The sequence below is a fragment of the Salvelinus alpinus genome, chromosome 31 (assembly GCF_045679555.1).
Source record: "Salvelinus alpinus chromosome 31, SLU_Salpinus.1, whole genome shotgun sequence".
Taxonomy (NCBI): Eukaryota; Metazoa; Chordata; class Actinopteri; order Salmoniformes; family Salmonidae; genus Salvelinus; species Salvelinus alpinus.
In genome coordinates this window covers 16398804-16416161 of record NC_092116.1, presented here as the reverse complement: position 1 = coordinate 16416161, position 17358 = coordinate 16398804, and the positions used below count along the sequence as shown (strand labels likewise).

At 43.2% G+C, this 17358-nt stretch overlaps 3 protein-coding genes across 7 annotated transcripts in view; 1 reads left to right on the top strand and 2 right to left on the bottom strand.

Moving 5' to 3' along the window:
• Positions 1-1663, bottom strand: part of LOC139560974 (GRB10-interacting GYF protein 1-like) — a 28638-nt gene extending 26975 nt beyond the window's left edge. The window contains exon 1 of one of the 2 annotated variants that reach the window (XM_071377737.1): positions 1523-1663. The gene's annotated coding sequence lies outside the window, so the exon portion shown is untranslated. The remainder of the gene's footprint in view (positions 1-1522) is intronic. The other variant, XM_071377738.1, reaches the window with a different exon arrangement.
• LOC139560976 (ribonuclease P protein subunit p20-like) lies at positions 1174-4008 on the top strand. 3 transcript variants are annotated; one of them, XM_071377745.1, is made up of 2 exons: positions 1174-1350; positions 2717-4008. In XM_071377745.1, the coding sequence occupies exons 1-2, from the start codon at positions 1348-1350 to the stop codon at positions 3221-3223; spliced, it is 510 nt and encodes a 169-aa protein (XP_071233846.1). In that variant the 5' UTR covers positions 1174-1347; the 3' UTR covers positions 3224-4008. The 3 variants fall into 3 exon arrangements, with proteins under 3 accessions (XP_071233846.1, XP_071233845.1, XP_071233844.1); XM_071377744.1 differs by lacking the exon at positions 1174-1350 and adding an exon at positions 1660-1773; XM_071377743.1 differs by lacking the exon at positions 1174-1350 and adding an exon at positions 2184-2300.
• Positions 4009-4391: 383 nt separating this feature from the next.
• On the bottom strand, positions 4392-14466 carry LOC139560975 (erythropoietin-like). 2 transcript variants are annotated; one of them, XM_071377742.1, is made up of 5 exons: positions 14349-14466; positions 8236-8366; positions 7624-7710; positions 7257-7421; positions 4392-5813 (listed from the first exon to the last, which is right to left on the bottom strand). In XM_071377742.1, the coding sequence occupies exons 1-5, from the start codon at positions 14362-14364 to the stop codon at positions 5670-5672; spliced, it is 543 nt and encodes a 180-aa protein (XP_071233843.1). In that variant the 5' UTR covers positions 14365-14466; the 3' UTR covers positions 4392-5669. The 2 variants fall into 2 exon arrangements, with proteins under 2 accessions (XP_071233843.1, XP_071233842.1); XM_071377741.1 differs by lacking the exon at positions 14349-14466 and adding an exon at positions 13876-14288.
• Positions 14467-17358: the final 2892 nt, after the last annotated feature.

Genomic DNA, 17358 nt, shown 5'->3' with positions numbered 1-17358 from the left:
GTTCCTTTGTACATTTTTTCCTCACAAATTAATAATCAACAGTGCAAGACCTTTGCCGTCAATAATAATTAACTTGGTCAAAAAGGTTCAATTTTCACAGAAATTGAGCCCCAGCGACCAATACAACTATGATGTAACACTCTTACAAAAAAACTGCACCAGTTGGAGACAGAACCTGAAAACACAATGGCAACAACAATATCCAAAGAACAGAATGCCAACCCCAGGCTTTGCGGTAAAAACAGACAACCAACAGTCAGACACCTAGGCTATGGGCTTGTAGTGCTGTCCGCATAGAATTAGAATTTATAGAATGTGCTACGCCCCTCAGACTATGGCATTCTGATCAGGTGATTCTAATTCTATGGCTTCTCCTCTTCCTAGAGATGCCCAGTTATGCATCGGTGGACTTTTGCACATGAACACAGAATCATATTAATTACTACACTCGCTTAATTACCTCGGTTTCGTTTTGAGCAGATTTCGACATGGGCTTTGATAGGGGCACCTGGCTCACCCCCAGGAGGCAGCCAGGTTCCAAATCGAACTTAATCAGCTTTCAGCCGATGCAAAACATGCCTCCTGCGCGGCCACCCCGGCGAGATTAATCGAACCCCCTCACTGTTTGAGTTAAGAGGGCGCTCCTCCCACACCGCGTTTGCCCGTTCAAGTCACGGACCATATTCTAGTGCCCCGCGGCTCAGAATAATCGAATCGGTCCAATATTAGCCTACAGTAAATAACATGGCCAACCGGTGTCCGATTGGTCGGTTCTGTAACGACAATTACCTTGCAGGATTCCGGTGTTATTTTAAGCAAAATAAAGTGATAATATCAGTTTTCTACTGCCTTTAATGTCAGATAATGTATAAATAGTTGTCCTTAAAGTTTAACCATTGTGGAAATTACTTGATTGAGTACTATAGTATCCCGCTTGTTTGGAATTCGAATAGCAACTAACGTTAGTTAGCTAACATTACCGGCGTTGTTGGGCCATGTAGCAAGGCTAACAAGGCTCGAGTCAAAAACGCCATTTGAAAATGAACAGGACAATCGCTTTTAGCTAAAATGTTAACTACCTGGGTAACTTATCAATATACACTGATTTCTCCAGCTAATCATATTTAGATTAAATAACACTTACAATGTGTATCTTTAGCCGTGTAAGGCCTTGGGTTTACATCCAAGGTTCAAATGACACGAGATATGGCGAAGATGGGCGGAGTGCCCGCCGAGTGTTAATCGCGCTCCCCCTTCGCCAATCCGCCGCCCAAGCTACAACTAACGTTACCTCGCTGCTTACTTTGGCCTTCCACAACCTGAGCAAAACAACCCAATAAAACAGCAATGGTAACCGATAAAAACATTGTACAACGGCTCGCTCACAGCCCTATCTTCTTAAACAAGATAATTTAGCTAGACTTTCGACTCGTGTTTGCATGTGCCCTCTCACATTTAAGTGATTTGCTAGCAAACTAGCTAGCTACTATAGCTATATGTGACAATAACAACCATAGCTTACCTTACTGAAGCAATGTTGTTTATTTTTCAAATACGTTATTTGTGTGTACAATCTTCATTCATTCAATATTTTGTGAATGATTAAAAATATTGTATTTATTATTTCCCCCCTCTCCTACGGTCACTGCGTGTTGATGTCTTGTCGGCTCGCTACTCTTGTTGTTTGTGTTTTCAGAGAAAGATGGCCGTTCTACTCGCACCACGTGACTATACATTGACTTGCGTTACTAGTGGTTGTTGGCCAGTGTTTAGGTATATCGGTATACTATTTTAAGATGATACACCCCGTTTGCACAGCATGTATAATTCTTAGCAATTTGGTTGAAGCTAATAATGCATTTTTTGAGTGCTCGCAAGTGGTTGTAGTGGGTCTGTAATCGATCCACATACGAAAGACCGCACTGTGCATAGCCTAGGCAGCCGACAGTAAGCGTTAGATCTGCTGCACTATCCGCTGCCTAGGCTATACTGCACGCGAGTTGTTTACATGGGGGGCTGCGCCTGCACGTTTGTAACAGATACTGTCGCGGCGATTCAGTCGAACCATTTGATTTGAAAAGTCACTCTGGTCAGACTGCAACGTTGTTTTAATTTCTCGAGCAGTCAAAAGGTGGCGCAATATTACTTTTAATAATTCCCTGTTGGAGGAGAACGTTGTCATTATCAAATGATTACTTCCGGGGCACCTCTGTGTTTCCCGGACAATCATAGTCAGGTTGAAAGTCTCCAGCACGATAGACAAAAAATAAGAATAATTTGGTTGCAAACAGTAGTTGGAGGTACAGTCGGATTGCTTTCACTTTCTAATATTGTCAGAATGTTAAATAAATTGGTTTAGAGTGACACATTTTTGCAAAGAGAGTGTGGCGGCTAAATTACATTAAATTCTAATCTAGCTAGCTAGCTACCTAACTTTAAATCCATATAGACCTCCCCCCGGTAGTGGTATTTCATGACGTCAGTGGCATAGCTGTGTTAATTTATTTTAATTTTACTATTATATACATTATTTGAACCTTCAGTAGTGTGGCTAAGCAGTATATGTGCTGTATGAAAGATGATTGTGTAGGCCGTCAATGTAAATAAGATTTTGTTCTTAACTGACTTGCCTAGTTAAATAAAGGATAACAATTTGTGTTTGTTGTCCATTCTTGTCATTGACATTTCCTTTCCTGTTGTTTTTGCTTTACTGCAGTGCTCCATCCCACCCTTCCCTGTCTCTGACTCACTTGTAATGGCAGAACCACGCAGCATTATCTCCGCCTCCATCCCCCAGACACCCCCTGGCATCATCATGCCCCCAGCTGACGGCAGCGGCACGGCGGTGATGATGGACCCCATAGAGTACACCCTACGCAAGCGTCTCCCCAGGAAGCTGCCCAAGCGCCGCAATGACGTGTATGTCAACATGAAGACAGACTTCCGGGCCCAGCTGGCCCGCTGCCAGAAGCTGCTGGAGGGAGGAGGCCACAGAGAGATCTGTGTCCACGGTCTGGGCCTGGCCATCAACAGGGCCATCAACATCGCCCTGCAGCTCCAGGCCAGTAGACAGGGGGCGCTACAGTTGGCAGCCAACACGTCTACAGTGGAGCTGGTGGACGATATAGAGCCTGAGGACCCTGACGAGGCGGGGGAACCCATGGCGCGCTCCCGGAATAACTCTGCTATTCATATCAAAGTGTTCTACCCAGACCCACAGTGACCCAAAACACAACTATCGTCCCTAGCTTGGATATGGCTAACTACCTCCATTGATGTGGTGTCTGTAATATCGTACTGATGGAGTCTAGTCATATCAGGGGTACACCTATTCCATCCACCTGCAGTGGCTAAAACTGACAGTGTTGTTCAGATGCAGGGAGAATTATCTATGAACTATTGGAATCTCTTTCTCATTTTTGTTACATATTTTGTCATGCATGATGTCAGTCAGAGCAGTGTATTTGTCAGTATCAAGAGTGTGTTGTTTCATGGCATCGTCATTCCCAGACAATCCCTTACTGCCTGAAACAAACTCCCATAGGAAATGGGACAGACCACTCTAAGACCAACTCATGCAAGCTACAATACACCTGTTCCACATGTGGGAATATGTTTAATCTCTGAAAAGGATGTGGATTTGAATCTTTCATAAAATGTATTTGTTACACGTTTTTTGTTTCTTGTAACACTGAATATTATTTGACCATGGGAAATAAGTAATATTTCAGTAATTTCTGGTCAAATTTAAGTTTACAAACTAAGTCTGGGCATGAGACATGCCAATCATGTGTTTTACATACCGATTCCATACATTGAAATCTAGCTCTGTCGAAGAGTCAATAAATGTAAATTTTTTATTTGACTTTGGCCACATTTTGTTTTTTAGCTTCAGTATTTGAACATGTATATACAGTATTTATTGTATATTTTCAATCTCATTTTTTTATGTGCCATAAAATAGAGAAAAGTACTGGAGTTTGTTTAATAAAACATTAAAGTGCAAAACTATAATCCAGTCATTTTTTCAGGTATAATAACAGTGAATTTCCACTAGGTGACAATAGAATGCTTCATTTGCACAATGCATGTTTTAGGTATGTGAAACTATTGAACCATGATTTGAGTTTGAAATGTAATACACATGTTTTCTACCTGAATTAATTTGAACTGTTGCTAAGTATGCAACCCCAAAACAAGGCTTTCTTTCAACACCAGATATATCTGGACTTCAAAAGAGAGGCACTTATCACACAGACAAACTTCCTCTTACGTTGTTTTCATCCATCCTTTTAATCTAAGAATAATATTTTGTATTTAAATACCAAATGGCAGTGTAATAGAAGGGACAAAACATCTGAAACAAACAGGAAAAAACATGTACAAACAGCTGCACTGTGACTGCAAGACTTTTAATACGGGAAACAAAACAACACAGGAGAAAAAAACTAATCCCGAAATTGGAAGAATCCCCAACGTCAGCGACTCCAAAGGTTCCCAGGATTGCGTGTGATTGGCTGCTGCTTGAATGAAGGCGAGAGAGAGGCATGCAGGATGTTCATCATGAGAACCAATCAATATTTTTCCTGGCAGTCATGCTATCTGCGTCGAAGCTCTATTTGAGTGCTGGTCTGCATTAACCAGACACTGATAATCACAGCATAGCTTCGGAGTTCTCACGTAAGCCCCCTCTCCCTCTTCCGCCCAATCTTTTCCTCCTTCAACCGACTGAAACTCTGCTTTTTCCCTCTCTAGTCCATTCAATAGGGTTATAAGGAGTCGTATAAAACTCATTCATACAGGTACTCTCTCACACATACAGTACATACAAACACACAGATAATTTCTTCTACAAAGGGTAACAGACAGTGAACAGTTGGATATTGACTTGTACAAATATCTTAACAACAATGTTCAGTGGTGGTATACAGTAATTATGGTCAATCGTTAGAGCTCAACTGTGGTCTCTAGCTCCTAGTTACAGTATATCTCTCATAATACTATAGTCATGACAGTAACTGGAGCTTAAAAGTAAAAATATAAATCTCTATAAATAAGTAATTACATAAGCAATACAAAATACATATAAGGACACTGATAGACAGCAGTTGGAAAAGTGTTGTGTGTTAAGAACGAGGCAGGTGGTGTTTGAAGAGTTTGTGGTACAGGCTAGGTCCCCTCATTCTGGTATTTGATAGGCAGTCAATGACAGTTGAGTAGAACTCCAACAAGGTGTCACCATGTGCAATCTGCGTCGATAACGCAGGCTTGGCGATGAGAACTCACATTCCATTGCAGTAAGGGCCACAGAATCACACTCATGCTAAAAGACATACAGACACACACAAAGTGCTGAAGAGTGCCCATTAAAGAGCTGTGGAGGCTGTGTATTCTGTAGGCCCCATTCCTTTTCGGTGTGTGATTTCTTAACCACATACTTCCCTCATCTCCATGTTCAAGGTGCTACCTGCTCTTTTCCTTTTAAAGTCCAATAGGAACTGTTCTGTCCATATAGCTTCATTCTCTCCTGTGAAGATCTGGTCCACACACTCATCTTTTAGAGTTCTACCTGGCAACAAGCAGGGTCAATAGTGTCAGATCCCACCCCCTGCCTCGGGAAGCTCCAATCAACTCGGCCCCGCCTCGGAGAGCCCCAATCAGCTGCCGCCCTAGTGGCAGACGGGCGCGTTGGACAGCAAGAGCTGCAGCTTGCCTCGCAGGAAGTTGACGTGGACCTGGAGCAGCTCTGAAGCAGACGACACCCGCCATGTCTCCTCTCCTCTAGACACTTCTCCTGCTGGAGGGGTGCACTCCTGACAGGAAGACAGGAGAAGAAATATGTCAGTATTAGGGTTGAACGGTATCTAGATGTTCCTACCATCATATTGTTTCTGTACCATACCGTGGTATATGGTATTACCGGATGTGCACACAAGGGGCGCTCTTTCTTAAAAAATATATATATTATTTTTTTACACACAAAATGTATTTCGGCAACATGGATCTTAATCCAGGAGGGGATTGATGGTCTCTGCTGTAACCAATAACCTTGATCTTGCCATCTAGCCACTTAGCTAGCAAGTTAGCAAACCAAATGCATAGCTGGAGCCCTGAGTTGGATGTAATTTATTTGGCATATCTTAGATAGTTAATTTAGTTATAAGCAGTGGCATAACACGCACTACCAGAGCCCCCCGTCGGTATGTCTAAATACCCCAGTATACGGTATATCGCCCAAGCCTGGTCAGCATACACAAAATGGAGTAGCCTACTGGGTTTTGTTCACTTGGCAAAAACCAGAAGAAAACTGTCCGAAACGGCGTGAAACGGGAGATTCCATCAGAACTTGTCCAAGATGCGCTTGTTTTCTTTTTCCGTTGTACAACATTTTGCTATGGTGTACCCTGATGAACACAACCATGAAATCAATATTTTAAAAATGACACACTACACTAGACACTAGACTGGATGGAAAGATCCAAAAAATATATTCTCATGATGAAGGAATAGCAGTATTTCACCAGGGTACAAGCCTAGGGAGCTGTTTGTTTGATGTCTATACTATGAAAGCTCTGCAGTAACCCTTGAGCCTGAAAGCACAGATGGAATGACTGGAGCTCATTTAGTCTTTCCATGGCCTTGGCGTATACCCGGTAAACTCTGCCTGCCTGTTAGTGCCCCACCTCACTGGTGGATGTGAGTGTGGTTGTAAGAACCACCGCCCCCGAGGGGATTCTCTGAATTTCTCTACCTAACAGTCCCTTACGCTCTTAGAAAAACAGGTTCCAAAACGGTTCTTTGGCTGTCCCCATAGGAGAACCCTTTTTGGTTCCAGTAAGAACCCTTTTGGGTTCCAGGTAGAACCCTTTTGGGTTCCATGTGGAACCCTCTGTGGAAAGGGTTCTACAGTAGATGGAACCCAAAAGAGTTCTACCTGGAACCAAAAGGGGATCTTCAAAGAAATATCCTATGGGGACAGCCGGAGAACCCTTTTAGGTTCTAGATAACACCTTTTTTCCCCGAAGAGCGTACAGTCAGCATAACACAACTATCCATCAGCAGCAAGCTCCAACCACTGTGTGGGAATAGTAGTAACTGGGTCATTCAGGTTAAACATAGCGTGTCTCTAGGAATGCATCTGGACAGGGCCCAAAAATAACTTAAGATAGTGACCATTCATTCCTATGCATTCCTATGCTTGTCTGCAATAGCAACTTCCACAAGCCCTTGCACTTTGATTCCCTGACCTGGCTCACCTGGATGTTGAGGCTGCGCAGCACCTTTCCTATTCTGAAGATGTTTATGAGGCTGTTGTCTATGTGGCTGTGCAGCGCTGTGTTGGTGACGGAGGCTCGTAGCGAGCCAATGGCCTGGTTTAACAGCCACAGGCCAGACTGTACCTCCTGAGCTTGCTCCAGTGCCTACAAAAACACACAGAGACAGACATAGTTGCCCAGTTGACCAGAGCCATGTGATTTAGATTGAAACCTCAATGGCCAAACTCTCTCTATGTGGCTCTGCAATGAGTTAACAGGATATATTGCTGATCTGATAGCGGTAGAGCACATTCTTAGGTAGACTGGTTCTTCTTCTTGGAGAGAGAGGGAGACTGTTGTTACTTACATTTTTCCTCTCCCAGACGCTGAAGTCTACTTTGGTTTGGGGAACAGTGACGGGCTCTGGAAGACCACATCCTTCTTTACAAGTCAGCTGAGGGAGGGAGCGGGGGATGGATGGAGAAAAGAAACGGGGCAAGGAAAAATGTATAGAAAATGAGAGATGTGTGAGATGAAATGTAACTATCACTATGACTATCACTGTAAATAGCACCAGTTCATGGCCAGGCCCCGTATTAATAAAGGGTGAATATGAATGCTGATCAAGGATCAGTTTTCCTCTTAAAGCTCGCACAAATCACACCGGATGTGGATCTCGCGTTCGTCTGCCTAGCGCCTGCGCTGTGTTTTATGGAGCACCTGCTGTAGAAGTCCGACTGCCGTTATTCTTCATGCGACTCTACATGTAAAATCGGTGCACACTCAGTTCACAAATGATATTCAGAGTACTCTCGGCCAGCAAACGCTATTGGTGTGTCTGAGCCATAAGATTATAAAGAATTGAAAAGGGGGGAGGGGGCCGTGATCTCAGATAAGCACTCCTACTTTTAGACGATTTATCAATAAGGGCTCAGACCAGACCAGACTAGACCAGACATGGATGTGGTGTGTCTCTCACCATGGCTGCTTGGGCATCTCTGGCCTCTTCAATAAAGTGTTTTAGGACCCGCAGGTCACAGATCGGCCGCAGGGGGGACGGTAGGCCTGGTCTGGTCCACTCCAACAGCATCAGCAGCAACGTAAAGAGTCCTACACACACACACACACACACAGAGGGGCTTCAGCAAACATACTATCAACACTCCATACCATTATCAGCCATAACCAATTAAACAATCTGTAGCTTAACCCATAAGCAATATGGAAAACATGTTATCTAAGGGGTAGGGGTGGATTTGAGCAAGGCTGACTAATTACGTATAGACTACATGTGTCTGTATTTGGGTGAGTCAAATGCAATCATGCTCTGGCACTAGTTTTGACCACAAGGGGGACTCTGGATGTTATTTAACCTGTATTTTAGCAGGGAGTCATATTGCATGTTGTATCACTACACAAGGAGCTCCAACACTACTAATACTGATGCAAATAATGTCTTTCTTCATATATATATGCCAATGAATGAATAGTTGTGTTCAGGCTTTTAAACTCTCATTAAATACATGCCATTGGCTTGGAGCTATGTATGCTAGCCTATGCATGTAGGTGTCAACCTCTCTCTACCCAGACCTCTCTGGTTCTATTAGTCTCTCCCAATTCCGTTTACATCCATCTGTCCCAAGTTGAATCCCTTTTCCCTGCCTCCCATCCTCTGTAGCATCCCCTCCTCCATCTCCTTGCCCCATATTTTGAGCCCATCCCCTGGTCCTTTGCAAACCCCCTGTGAAGCTAGGAGCAACATACTAACCACCCAGTCACAGGAGCTAACCCTAAGTCAAACCCATACTCTGACAACTGAACTGTTCTTTCTAGCTCTGACCGTGCTGCTGTAGCACGGGCTGGGCCTCTCAGCACACTACTGTAACTATGTTCTCCACTGCTTGCCTCTTCACTCAAGACAAACTAGTGTTGTTCTATTCAGGCCAAGATTATTTCATTTACACTGTAGAAGAATAACTGTTTGAATTGGGTGTTACTTGGTATTCTTGACCTGCAAGCAACGCAATGGATCAAGGTTACTTGTGATCCGTCCTCCAGAACATGAGATCAGACATGGTCCTGGACACACAGAGTGGCTAGTATTCCAGCACAATGCTACTGTACACAGCACATAACAGTGCTTTTGTGGAAATCTGCCGTCTATGTATTCCTGAACTTCACGCATATTGGCTCATGTGTGTTCTTAGAGTGTATGCGTTTTGTGGTATTTCTAGTGACAGCCTGGTAAAAATGGGCTCAACAGTGATGTATGCATTATGGAAATCGTTTACCGTTTAAGAACCAAATGGAAGCAAACAGAGGAAAACAAGAGTTTTTTATTTGGCAAATCAGTTAAGTCCCTCCCCGTTTCATTCTGTTTGCTTACGTTTAAGAAATGTTTAGCAACATAATCGGCGGAATGAATACACCCCCGGCCTTTCCACGTGTTCAGTCTTGCACGCACCTCTCCTAGTGAAAACTGTTCCATAATAATTGTGGTAAACCCTATGTGTTACACATGACAGTTCAATGGAGTTGTTCAGGTCATATAACTGCCTTCATTTTGCTGGACCCCAGGAAGAGTAGCTGCTGCCAAAGCAGCAGCTAATGGAGATCCATAATAAATAGGAATATGGACATCATGCTGAATGAGCTCTTTCACTGCAGCCTGACTGTATGACACAGTAAAATGCTACAGATTACAGACAGCTCTCCAAGGCTGCCTCGTGTCAGGCTGAGCACTGGTAGCCTCTGCAGCCGTTTCCCCAAAACGATTCTACAAGGTTGAGTAAAATGTTTGCCAATTATTTGGGTTTAGCCTTTAGTTGTCTAAACATAGAAAGTTGGCTTATCAACCAAGATTTTTTTTTTAAACTCAGATAACAAAAGATTTTCTTAGGCCATTGATGTTTTTTAAAAACAATGTTGGCTGTGGGGAGGACAAAGAGGACTCACAGAGATCCCTTTTAAGGGTCAAAGAGGAAATGCCCCCTCTAACCCTAACCCTCTCTCAGGGTCTTCACCCTGTGTGTACATAAAACCCCTTTATGTTATCTGTCTGTGTTGTCCCCTGTGTCATACTTAGGGAGGGTATATTACTGGGAACTTTCTACGTTTACCAGTAAACTACCAGAATTTTGGCATTTTTCAAGGATTTATGTAATCTATCACAAGACATCTAGTGGCTCTTTTGGGTACTTCCAATTTTTTATAGATGTCTGTAATTGTCTCTGGCTCTTTGTGTGGCCTCATCACATGTAAAATATACTGAACAAAAATATAAACGTACCATGAACATTTCAACAATTTTACTGCGTTACAGTTCATATCAGGAAATCAGTCAATTGAAATAAATGCATTAGGCCCTAATCTATGGATTTCACATGACTGGGAATACAGATATGCATCTCTTGGTCACAGAGACCTTAAAAAAAATAGGTAGAGGTGTGGATCAGAAAACCAGTCAGTATCTGGTGTGACCACCATTTGCCTCATGCAGCGCGACACCTCTCCTTCACATAGAGTTGATCAGACTGTTGATTGTGGCGTGTGGAATGTTGTCCCACTCCTCTTCGATGGCTGTGCGAAGTTGCTGGATATTGGCGGGAACTGGAACACACTGGCGTACACGTCGATCCAGAGCATCTCAAACATGCTCAATGGGTGACATGTCTGGTGAGTATGCAGGCCATGGAAAAACTAGGACATTTTCAGCTTCCAGGAATTGTGTACAGATCCTTGCGACGTGGGGCAGTGCATTAGGCCGGGCACTTGTCCACAACGTTGACATCAGTAAGCCGCTCGCCGACATGACACCATACACGTGGTCGGCGGTTGTAAGGCTGGTTGGACGTACTGCCAAATTCTCTAAAACTATGTTGGAGGCGGCTTATGGTAGATAAATTAACATTCAATTATCTGGCAACAGCTCTGGTAGATATTCCTGCAGTCAGCATGCCAATTGCGTGCTCCCTCAAAACTTTGTGTTGTGTGACAAAAACGCACAGTTTAGAGTGGCCTTTTATTGTCCCCAGCACAAGGTGCACCTGTGTAATGATCATGCTGTTTAATCAGCTTTGTGATATGCCACACCTGTCAGGTGAATGGATTATCTTGGCAAAGGAGAAATGCTCACCAACAAGGATGTAAACAAATGTGCACAACATTTTAGAGAAATATGCTTTTTGTGCGTATGGAACATTTCTGGAATATTTTATTTCAGCTCATTAAACATGGGTCCAACACGATACATTTATATTTTTGTTCAGTGTATATGGAATAATTATATAAGATGATTTTCAAACAACTTGAATGACAAAGCTATAAAACATTATCCCATCAACTTAGTGAATACCATTGGTGTCTAATATGAGGGTTTTAGCGTATTATTTTTTTTAATTTCCTGATTTGGACAATGTGAAAAAAATGGTTATTCATAAAACATATAAAAACACACTTTTGTTTTTATATGTTTTATGAATAACCACATTGTCCATCTATTAGAAACTCATTGGAAACATGGTCTGATATTAAAAAAATGAATGCTTTATATGTTTTTTTGTTTTTTTTAAGTAAATCAAGTATAAATGACCAAAGTTACAATAAATTGCTATATATTTTCTGTTAATTACCAAAACTACTAAAGGTTCCGGTAACTTTGGTAAACTACCGGTAGCTTTGCAACCCTAGTCATAACTAAGTCAGCTATAAGCACTGGCTGCGGTGATATGGTCGCATGCTTCTAAAGTAATGCTGATTATCTGTGTCACATACTGGAACCCCACGCTGGCCTTTGGAGACAAAGAAATTAGGCCAGCAACAGTGTGTGTGTGTGTGTGTGTGTGTGTGTGTGTGTGTGTGTGTGTGTGTGTGTGTGTGTGTGTGTGTGTGTGTGTGTGTGTGTGTGTGTGGGACGCAATGTAATGACAAGACAAACAAAAGTATGGATTACACTCATATCACCTTACACCCCATTCCAGTATGAGAGGTTGTAGGTGGTTTGGAAAGAGCAGCATAGCCAACCTCATAACTGACCTCCTCTAGGGTTGAATGTCTGAATTCCACACTTTTCAATCACTATGTTGATTAGTGTGACCCTCCGACCTTTGCCCTTTGCCATGGCCTACGTGTGAGACTGATTGCGTGTCCTCCCTATGCCCCCACACTCACTCCCAGACTCCCTCACTGACTGACTCTGCAATGCTGACCCATAGACTACTCTGCCTGCCTGCCAGTCACGTGCTGAGCACAGGGACTCTGGAGTCCAGGAAGTTGGCCAAAGTGAAAGGTAACAGAACCAGTGCCAGCAGCACCAAATGCCAAGATTTGACTTCTATTTTTTGCCATTCCAGGGTCTAGTTCTGTGCTGTGCACTGATGGTGAACCTTGGCAAGCACCAGACACAGTGTGGCAGATTAATCTCTCAAAGGTTACCTAGCTGTCAGTGATGCTCTCTTTTGAGACGATTTCATTCCTACGCTTGACGTTTAATAAATCAAATTACTTCTACATGACATTGGTTCATTCTCAAGGTGAACTCAACACTTCATTTGGGAAGAGTGACAGATATATGATGTATAACAACATACTACACTGCCAGCCTGTCTCTTAGACTGAAAGTGCAAAGTTGTGAGTAATCAGCAAGCAGGTCACACTGATATGACATCGTTTCCTGTGAGGAATCCCAATGTAATGCAAAGTCAAAGGGTGGAATCCTTAACTTCCTCTGTGGAAATCCTTTTTCTGTTAAATCATCCTTTGAGAAATGTAAAGTCATCCCATTCACCCACATTAATCAGCATTAACTCGAAGCCTGTCACTTCCTTGCTGCCTCAACATTGCAGTCATGCTACAGTTAACTAACAGGAAACACATCCATCCCCTTACTCATGATAAGTAAGAAGTAGCATTGTCAGAGCCGGAACGGCACATAGGGCAGGAGCCTCTCTCCTGTTTCTGTCTGTAGCTTGAGGCAGCTGGATGTACAAGTATACCCCCTGGACAGGATACTGAGCAGTCTATCGCAGGGCAGGGCTTTACCCCCAATCCATCAGTTCAACCATCCAATCTCAGGGATGACACTAACCACAAGGCCACTGAGTTGGTACTCATGGAAAGGTCATGGGTAAAAAGTACTGTGCATATGTCAACCATGAGTACCTTCTGATTAAATCAACCGATCAATCAATAAAATGTGTTTTTAAAAACGACACAAAATCCAAAACTGTTTGAGCTGGAACCACGGAGATATTGCGCGTCCACGCTTCGCCTCACTAGACTATTGATATAGGGGACTTTACGCACGTAGTTGACCCATTCTCTGTCAAAACCTAGATGTGAAAATAAACGACTTTTACTGTAAGAAAGTTCCCGTAGGAAAGCATCATTTGAAAGCCAAAATTAAAACGTGGTTGAAATGCTGATATTTACATTTAGCAGACGCTCTTATTCAGAGCGACTATGGTTACGTTTCTTGCCCGAGGGCACATCGACAGAATGTAGGCTCCACATTATTTGGGCTGTATAATATGTATAGCCTCCTTATTAGTCGTATCAGAAAATGTGACTATAGCAGCCTATTTCGTTTATAGCATACAAAGTAATTAGAAAACGGTCTTACCTCGACTTGAATTGTGGAACATTCGCAAAGCAGTGATGTGTCGTTTAAACACATTGCGCGAAATAATAACATCTGTTCACCCACTCCTCAACATGCAAAAGCCATCCGTCCATTAAAAATTCCCAACCATGCCCAGTGTACTGGTCCTCATTCTCCAGGTGCTGAATGTGAGGAGCTTAGTGCTGTAGGTGCGTCTACCAGTCAGAGCCAAATATAGGCTACAGTAGCCTCCTCTACGGAGCAACGATCTATCAGGCTTTTCATCACTGCTTTGGCAAGTCACTAAAACGCGTATTTACCTCCCCTCAGCAAAGCGATAAGGCCATACAGCCGATTGGGATGAGCGCACGCTCTTCAGGCCTACGCATCAACACAGACAAGAGCTATAAAACGTCAACTCAGGTCGTCCTTTGCCAAACCATGAAAATATTCAACTTCAGTAGAATAAAACTAAAGCATTACTAGTTACTCACTGGGTGGCAACTCCATATCGGAATCTGCATAGTCCCTCACAGGATCCTCGCCGTTTCGCACATTGGCCCGTCTATTGCCCACTAATTGCAACCCGAAGCTCTTTTATGGATTGTCCCTGGGCTATCCGGTAGGTGTTTCTACAACTGAGATTTTTTTTAAATTGATGACAATGAAAATAAAGTTACATTGTCCTGTGATGACTATCTGAACGACTTCCTTTGTTTTGGGACATTTATTTCTATTATATTGTCATCCAAATAATATCCATGTTTTCAAACAATAGTCCCCAAATGTAAATAATGTTATAAAAAAGCAAGCAGGGACTTCCCATTCACAAATGTTCTGATCCCCTGTACACATTTTTCACTTGGCTGACTACAATTTCTACAGAAATAACATTGTAAACAATAGATCAAAATATTCCTCACTTTTGATTCACTGGACACAGTGACATTCTTTGTAATCCTGTAATGCAAGTGTGCCAGAAGTGCCGGTGCGCCATGGTGCGCTGACAGCCTAGAACATTACCAAATGAAATAGCCTTGTCCTAGATTGTTACTTTAATAATGCCGTTATTTGCCTGTTGATGGCATTCCTCAGAGGCCTTTAGCGTCAACATCTTAGAGCTTTGTTGAGACGCAAACACCCCCCACCCAGTTTTGTTGACGCAAGTCGCTAGCGGTTGTCTCCCCGACCTGTAGCTTGCTGTCTAGGAGACACAGCCACGCGTGGCGGGGGTGGGGAGGCTTGGAGCCCTCCGAGGTTCCTGTCCAAATACACTATATATACAAAAGTATGTGGACACCCCTACACATTAGTGGATTCGGCTATTTCAGCCAGACCGTGGCTGACAGGTGTATAAAATCGAGCACACAGCCATGCAATCTTCATAAACATACATAGGCAGTCAAATTATTTTCAACGTGGAACCTTCATAGGATGCCACATTCCCAACAAGTCAGTTGTTCACATTTCTGCCCTGCTAGAGTTGCCCCAGTCAACTGTAAGTGCTGTTATTGTGAAGTGGAGACGTCTTGGAGAAACAATGGCTCAACACCCAAGTGGTAGGCCACAAAAGCTCACAGAATAGGACCGGCGAGTGCTGAAGTGCGTAAAAATTGTCTGTCCTCGGCTGCAACATTCACTACGAGTTCCAAACTGCTTCTGGAAGTAAAGTCAGCACAAGAACTGTTTGTCAGGAGCTTCCTGAAATGGGTTTCCATGGCCGAGCAGCTGCACACAAGCCTAATATCACCATGTGCAATGCCAAGGGTCAGCTGGAGTGGTTTAAAGCTCCCCACCATTGGACTCTGGAGCAGTGGAAACGCGTTCCCTGGAGTGACGAATCACGCTTCACCATCTGCCAATCTGACAGACGAATCTGAGTTTGGCGGATGCCAAGAGAACACTAACTGCCCAAATCCACAGTGCCAACTGTAAAGATTGGTGGAGGAGGAATAATGGTCTCGGGCAGTTGTTCATGGTTCCGGCTAGGCCCCTAGGTTCCAGTGAAGGGAAATCTTAACAGTACAGCATACAATGACATTCTAGACGATTCTGTGCTTCCAACTTTGTGGCAGTTTGGGGAAGGCCCTTTCCTGTTTCAGCATGACAATGCCCCTGTGCACAAAGCGAGGTCCATACAGAAATGGTTTGTCGAGATCAGTGTGGAAGAACTTGACTGGCCTGCACAGAGCCCTGACCTCAACCACATCGAACACCTTTGGGATGAAATAGAAGGCCTGACCTCATTAATGTTCTTGTGGCTGAATGGAAGCAAGCCCCCACAGCAATGTTCCAACATCTAGTGGAAAGCCTCGAAAGAGTAGAGGCTGTTATAGCAGCAGAGGGGAGATCAACTCCATATTAATGCTCGTGATTTTGTAATGAGATGTTCGGCGAGCAAGTGTCCACATACTTTTGGTCATGTAGTGTATGTTGGTCACTGTCCTGCACGTTCACAGAAACAGGTGACATATTAGCACAATAGGGGGACCAATGTCAATTTCTTTGCTCTCAGATGTAGGAGCTGATCCCCTTCTCATTCAACATCAACATGTTAGATATTGGGGGGTGGTGGGGGTTAAAAAAAAACATATTCATGGTCAAACAAGAAGACCTAATTTGGTAGTGTGCACTGTAAAACACTATTTAATATTCTCTCACGTGATGTAAGACCTGAGGTCCTGTGTTGGCTCCCCTAGATAAATGTCTAGGCTTTAGCTCAATGGGCTAACATCGTTTTCATTTGGATATAGACCAAAACCCTGATTTGATATACAGCCAATCACAGAAGGAGGTCCAAATAGTTTCCTTCTGGTTTGGACTTGGGTTATTGAATAAAGCCTTGTACATAAGCCCTACATTTTATAAGACTATATATGGTTTCATTAAGAAACCGTAATGACATGGTTGTTGCTCAGAACGCCGCCAAATCGTTTGACATATAGTATGCATAGTTTTTGACGTATAGTACGTATAGTATTTGATGCATGTTTGCAGATGGCATTCTTAGAAACGTTTCCTGCTGGTATAGTTCCCTTGTGTTAGTTACAATGAAACAAGTACTCCGCCCTAGTAGTTCTGTACACTCTGAAGGTAGTTTTTGTAGGATGACTGAATCACTCCTCTTCATTCCTAGAATAATAGAAGGCCTATTAAAGAGTTCCCCTTTTAGCGGACTATGAGATCCTTTTACGTCACAGAGGAAGTAGTGGTATGTTTGAATGTGCCTTATCAGGTGTCACTGACGCTTAGCGGATCATACTGCCTTACTTAAAGAAATACAGGGAAACCCGATACTGTAGACACATACATGTTCACATACATTCTATACAAACGTACTGTAAATGCACCCCCACACGCATACATGCACGTACACACACAGCCACTATGCTCGGGCACCACGGGCCCAGTGTTCTGTGAAACATCTTCTGGGTAAATTACTCAAACTACACAAGTCATTTAAGGGTAAATCCCTTTGAATTCAATCACTTTTTGATAGCACCC

What these genes read in the sequence shown, in the direction of transcription:
- LOC139560975 (XM_071377741.1), bottom strand. Translation starts at nt 13,897, where the DNA reads ATGTTCCACAATTCAAGTCGAG. An exon ending in GAGATGCCCAAGCAGCCATG is followed by an intron (nt 7,711 to 8,235) that starts GTGAGAGACACA and finishes TCCCTCCCTCAG; the next exon opens with CTGACTTGTAAAGAAGGATG. An exon ending in GCGTCTGGGAGAGGAAAAAT is followed by an intron (nt 7,422 to 7,623) that starts GTAAGTAACAAC and finishes GTGTTTTTGTAG; the next exon opens with GCACTGGAGCAAGCTCAGGA.